Source organism: Silurus meridionalis, chromosome 20 (assembly GCF_014805685.1).
Source record: "Silurus meridionalis isolate SWU-2019-XX chromosome 20, ASM1480568v1, whole genome shotgun sequence".
In the NCBI taxonomy this organism is placed as follows: Eukaryota; Metazoa; Chordata; class Actinopteri; order Siluriformes; family Siluridae; genus Silurus; species Silurus meridionalis.
In genome coordinates this window covers 15,110,706-15,117,495 of record NC_060903.1, presented here as the reverse complement: position 1 = coordinate 15,117,495, position 6,790 = coordinate 15,110,706, and the positions used below count along the sequence as shown (strand labels likewise).

The window sequence follows — 6,790 nt, the reverse complement described above, 5'->3', positions numbered from 1 at the left end:
ATATATATATATATATACATATATACATACATAACCTGGAATGTCTCAGTATGTCCTGGATGAGATGCCGGTTTATATACTGCACACTTGTTCATCAAGATTTATTTCACCTAATAGCATGGCTTTTAGAAGTGAGAGGAACCCAGAGGAAAACCATGTACTGTAGTCACTTGGAGCACAGATACAAACGTGAGCTCAGGATCAAAAGCAGGGCCCTGGAGCTGTGAGCCATCGTCGCTACTGGCTACACCACCACACTTGTTGTTAAACAGTATACACTGTAATTAAAATTTAAATGCGAAATTTACCATATTGAGACAGTAAATACTAAATACACACATACACACGTGCGTGCGCCCTCACACACTCATAAAGACTAAAAGAAGTGTGGGCCCCTATGCAAGAAAAGCCGAGCTTCTTCACACCGGTGTGTGTTTCGTCTCAGTGGACATGACAAGTGTGAGCATCACGCACGCATCTGTGTCTCTCTGTCACAGTGGCATGGATGTGGCACCGCGCACACACGCCTCCTGACAGGCCGTGGGTCCGGGCCACGCGTGGAGATCAAGCCCTCCTGCATGCAGATTGTGTTTAAATTATGCGCACCGTGTCAGGTTGTTGTGCTGGCCGTGACACGTGTCACCGAACCGCCGCGTCTCAGCTCGTGCTAACGATGCGTGTGTGCGCGGCCTGCAGCCAGCTACCCCACCCCCGCCCCATCAGCCCCACTGTGTGTGTGTGTGTGTGTGTCACAGACGGAGTGTATTCTGAGTGTCTCACGCAGAAGAGGGTAGACGGACAGCCGTGTCTGTACCTACTGGATAGGGGGTGGTGCCCTAACGAAAGGATAAAAACCAAACCTACACACACACACACACACACACGCACGCACGCACACACATGCACACACATATTGTCAGTCTGTGCATGTGTGTCCAGTGTATCTAATTCAGTGTAAAGCTTCTGTTTTGTACAGGTTACTGACAATTGTAGAGAGAAACGCACACTCCGCACACACAACATACAATTTTTTTTCACAATCATTTGGAATTATGATCAAACAATGAGGCCAATGAAGTATAAATCAATATATCAACCAATTCGTTTTGTTTGGACCAGGATCCGGATAAAGTACAATGTGTCTAGGATCCTAACACACACAAACACACACTTATATCATTCTTATATTTATTTCAAATCTTCAAATTTCTGAGATTTAAGACACAAACAAGCAAAAGGTCGACGAACGGCACCGAAATGTGTATCCAAACCTTTCAAAATGCCCAAGAAGACTGAACATAGCATACTATTTCATATTTTTTTTCAAATTCTATTCAAATATCATCTGCCGTTAACTCGTTCATCACATGCAAATCGAAAATAAATACGTTTAAACATGAGTTAAAAAGCTTTAAGGTAGAAACAAACCATAAACAGCAGTTTTCGAACTGTAAAGTAAATTTCATTTCGGGTTGCAATGGCTTAGTGCAGGAAGAGTACAGTGCTTGTGGGATCGCCTGCCCGAGACTGAGTGCAGAAACGTCTTCAGATTTCAGTATCACTAGACACTTATGGCCTGGACGATGGAGAAAAAGTGCAACGACATCCCTGTTCGTCCCTTAAAACACGCTAACCCTTCATTCACGCTAGCGAGAAACATGGTACTGATGTTTTTTCTCCAGCTTTGTTAGCGGGTGTGGCCTGTCCATTTTCTATGAAGAAATAGTACGTCATGTACACCATAACCACCATAACTTGATGGCCACTGATCAGGCATAACATTATGACAACCTGCCTAATATTGTGTTGGTTCCTCTTTTGCTGCCAAAACAGTCCGTCGAGCATCAAGAGCATGAACTTCTTCAGCAATTTGAGCTACAGGAGCTCGTCTGTTTAATCGGACCACACGGACCAGCCTTTGCTCCCCACATGCATTTATGTGCCTTAACTGCCCACGACCCTGTTGCTGATTCTTCAATGTTCCTTTCTTGAACCACTTTTAATAGACACTGACCACTGCAGACCGGGAACAGCTCACAAGGGCTACAGTTTTGGAGATGCTCTGACCCAGTCGTCTAGCTATTGAAATTTGGCCCCTTGACAAACTCGTGCGAATCCTTACGCTTGCCTATTTTTCCTGATTCTAACACGTCAAATTTGAGAACAAAATGTTCACTTGCTTGTCTAATATATTCCACCTACTAACAGGTGCCATGATGAATAGATAATGAGTGTTATTCACTTGCTCAAGACGTTATAATGTCATAATATTATGCCTGATCGGTTTATGTGCTTAAGGTTGGATTGGTGCATGGATTTTGTCAAGGAAATAGCATGGATTTATCTGTCACTGCATCAGAACTCGTTTGCATAAACTGTAGAAAATATCGTACGAGGAATGCAGTGGCCATATATTGCTTTTTTCACTCGCCAGTGTGAATGTAGGAGAACAAAAACCAGAGGGTCCTCTGATGAATTAATGAGTCAAACGGCATTCTCTATTCTTTTCTTCACCTCGGCGACATCTTGGCCATTTCCTTGAGGCTAAAGCCAAGGTGAGATTCCAGATGGTTAATGTAAGCAGAAGGAGTCTTAAATTTCGAATCGCACTCTCCGCAAAGGAACAACGGATTCCTGGAGTCCAGGTTCTTCAGAAACTTGGTCCCGCCTGTTCTCCGGAGCTGGTACTTCACATTAGCAAGCCAGTGGGAGACAGTGGGCATTAAAAGACCGGTGAACTTGCAGATTTTCACACGTTCGTGGGGACAGAGATCAGTTACAGTGTAGCAACCTTCAGGCGTCTGTCGCAGACTTGATGCAAACTCAGCCTGAAGAATGAGAAGGTGCTGAGGGTTCCAGTTTGACTGGCGACCCTTATGTTTCTGCGCAAACGTAAGGTTCTCTGTCATATCCTCACATGAGCGTCCATCTATGTCAGATTTTGCTAAAAGGCAAGGTGGAGTAGAGGACTTGGGAGTGAGCTGACTAGTGAGGCTCTGCACCATGTCTGAGATGTCCATTAGGGCATTTTCTCGTAGGTTTAGAGAATCTGACAGAGGAGAGAATCTTTCATTAGTTTTGCTGTTTGTGACTTTGTGGCTGCTGGGAATAATAACGCTTTCTTGACTGACGCTTCCAGGGCTGCTTTTGCATTTTCTGAGATCTATAGGCTGGTCAATGTTCTCGTAGAACTCTGCATGAAGCATTCCATTTTGCTCATTAGATGAAGAATGGAATGCAGTTTGGTCCTCCATCCTGTTGCTAAACTTAGATAACACTGAAAGAGGATCAGAGGAGGACGTGACTTCCTTAGATGTTTTGGGAAGATGTGTGTTCACAACTAATTGTAGTGAACTAAGGGGACTGATGAAAGGCCCCTCAGATGAATGATCATGAACCATCTTTAAACTGTGGCCATTATCGATGGGTGATTTGCATAGTTCTTGACTATAAATCTCATTCTGGCTTTCAACTGGCATCTCCACAGGTTCCACTTTGCAAAAACCTCCATTTTCTGTTGCATCAAAACCATTTTTGTTTTCTCTTGGTAATGGTGATGTTAATTTGGCTGCGTCTGCACTCCCCATCCTTCCTTCCCTCTCTTTCTTCCCCAGGGTCTTTCCTGAGACCTTGGCCACCAGCTCTTCCATGGTAGATACACTGTTCCTGAGTGACAGGGGTACTGATTGTCTTGAGGGGGAGTAAATTAATAATCCAGGATCAGGTTCAAGTGGGTTGCTGTTAATGACCGCCTGCACATTTTGAACCCCAGGAGGAAGTAACGATGTCTTTGCAGCTCCCTGAAGTTGATAAGCGGCGTGGATGCTGGAGTATCCTCCCCAGGTAGGTGTTCCTGTCTGAGCCTTGTTGATGGCACTAGACACTGTGTTCTCTAGAGACTTTAGAATATCCAATCCTGCTTTAGCAGTCTCCTCAAAGTCTTCCTCTCTTAGGTACTTGTTTGGCATGGAATCCAAACTGACCTCTTCCATTTCCTCCTTGATCTTTTTCTGCACAGGTTCACTAACATCCTTCAAATCCTTCCTGGCCTCTGAGCCAGAAGACAGCGCAGGGGACACGGACTGGAGTTTAACAATAGGAGTTGTCGGAGGTAATGGAATTGACTGTATTCTTTCCTCAACACATTCTTCCAACACGAGCTGCTTTCCTTTCCTCAGTGTAGTGTTGGTGACCTTCAGGAAGTGACCCGTGAGCATCATGTGGGCTGTGAGTTGCTGCAGAGTATCATGCGAGCTCCCGCACTCCATGCACTTTAGGATTTGTGCTTTGCGTTCCTCAAATTGCCACGTGTAGCTTGCACCGTTCTGGTATCCGTAGCGATTGTTTGGTGTAACGTAAGGATTAACAGTGGACTTCATCTGAACCATTGAAGCCACTCTACTGGAGCATGTAATTGACTTCGGGGAACACGGTGATGTTGAGGAATCATGAAATAACCTTTTTTTGGCTGCTGGCACCAGTTTGTTGGCCAAGGCTGGCATGGGCTCCTTTAGAGGCACTTTCTGGTAATGCTTAGTCTTAATCATGTGGACACTTAAGTCCTGTAATGACTCAAATGAGTGGCCACAAAACATGCATTTTAGCACTTTCTGGGCATCGTCTTTGCCCTCCATTTCCAACAATGAACGCTTTCGTGGCTTGGACCAGTGTTTGCCGTTATTTTCTTCTTCTTTCTCTTGGTTGTCATCATGGTAATGACCAGTATTGCTCATGTGAACTGTAAGACCTACTAGTGTGTCATATGCAGCACTGCAGTCCTTGCATTTGAACTTGCTAGCGCCAGTCAAAACCGAGCCGTAGAGTTTGTGGTTTTGCCGGTAAAGCTGCACTGTGCTAAAAAGGCTCGACTCTGCTGCTAAGTGCTGATGGGCTTGTTGGAGCGTTTTGGCAACAGCTGCCTGATGCCAGTCATATACTACTCCGGCACCATTAGAAGCTTTGCCATTATTAACTGTGCAGCCGTTTGAACTGCCTTCTGCCCTTCCATTAAGGATACCTCGATTGTGGTTGCTTGGTCTGTTCATTATGAAAGTAGCATTTGTACTCCCTACGCTAGCTGCTCCAGATGTCGCTGACCTGGTTTTCATGATATTCATCACAACATTAGACCAGGAAGCATCAGAGATCAGGTGTGCACACACGCCTTTCGTTTGCGCCAGGTTATCCAGAACGCCGTTATCCGAGCCTTTCAGCGCCTCGTCCTCTTCGTGTCCTTCTTTCGAAGAAACACTCTTAAAATCAGGAATCTGATCGCTTGCGTCACTGAGTGGGGAAAGATAGCCAGTATCTGGGATGGTGAGATTACTATTAGGGGAATCCTGGAATCTCCGAGACTCTTTCGCGTCCTCTTCTTCATTGTATATGCATTCTCCGTCGTCTTCCAAGACAGGGCTGTCACCTTGAAGTCGCTCTTCTTCCAACGTAGCTGCTTCCATCTCGACCAATGGAAGGTAGGCTGAGAAAATGAGAGACAGAGAAAGAAAAATCAGTCCAAGTAAACAATGTATTAAAGCAATTTCTTGTTTTTTTTTTTTTTTCCTGTAGCTTTAAGGCACGCAATTTACGGTTTCATTAATTTTTGCTACATTCATATGCCCATAAAATCACCTCATACATAATATCCTGAGCTTTGACAAGTGCAATAAGCAGGAACATAATTAGCACGCGCTTTGACTCGCTAATATGCATGCATAATCAATGACCATCGCTTCTGGTGCTTAATCCAAATACACAAACAAACAAAAAAATATATATGTCTTGAAAGAGCAAAAGAGACAAAAAGGGCGATGTGTTGTTTCTTGTACTACCTTTTCTTCGACCGGCTCTATGGTGATACGTATACGTGTGTGTGTCCGTGTCTTAGCATCAGTCTCTCCTGATGGAACAGATGTGCTGATGAAACTGTTAAGTACACCTGATGTAGTGTTGCTGGAAACACTGACTCAAGGTTCTCAGGAGTCTTGAGGTGATTCGCTGGTAAATATGTTTTTATCCCCTTATGTTTACACGACTTTATAGAATTTCTTGGAATCTGGTAAAGGGTTATGCTGTGTTGCATGACGTTTAAATAAACGCATGAGTAATCTTATAAACACACACACACACACACACAAGTGTGAAATAAAATACGGTTCAAGGTGATGGCTAAAACAGAGCCATCTGCAGTGGTCAGACAGCACCTGTCACATCTCTCTCTCTTTCTTTCTCTCTCTCTCTCTCTCTCTCTCACACACACTCACACACACACACACACACACACACACACACACACACACACACACGCACAATGTTGTCTAACAGGGATGGATAAAATTCATACAATTCATAAATTCATATTCATTCATGGCATAAAAGTTAATAACGTGATACATCGATTAAAAAAATGTCAATCGCATACAAGTTGGCATTTGTATTGCGATGCAAAGTTTTTAACACATTTGCATCTATAACAAACTATTTGTTTATATATAAATATTAGTAGATGCACCACACATTGATTATTTAGAAAGTGACCCAAAAATTTGTAGATAATTTATACGTAGAATGATTTGTCCTCACTAAACGGCATCTCAATCGCGTTCCCGGAGCACCACTGCTGCTACGTGAATTTGACGTATTACAACACTGCCGAGACCGAGGCGTGTCCTGAGAGTCGCACAGCATATAGATTAACATGGCAGAGGTAGAGCTGCATCCTTTCTCAAAACAGAACAGGAAAAGTAGGTCTGGTTTTATTTCATCTTTTTCTTTTTGCACTACAAAGGCTTGT

At 43.8% G+C, this 6,790-nt stretch overlaps 1 protein-coding gene across 1 annotated transcript in view; it reads right to left on the bottom strand.

Moving 5' to 3' along the window:
- Positions 1-1,180: 1,180 nt before the first annotated feature.
- LOC124402716 (teashirt homolog 1-like) overlaps positions 1,181-6,790 on the bottom strand; it is a 10,712-nt gene continuing 5,102 nt past the window's right edge. The window contains exon 2 of the mRNA XM_046875891.1: positions 1,181-5,476. Coding sequence (XP_046731847.1) covers positions 2,511-5,476 — 2,966 coding nt within the window. The 3' untranslated portion in view covers positions 1,181-2,510. The remainder of the gene's footprint in view (positions 5,477-6,790) is intronic.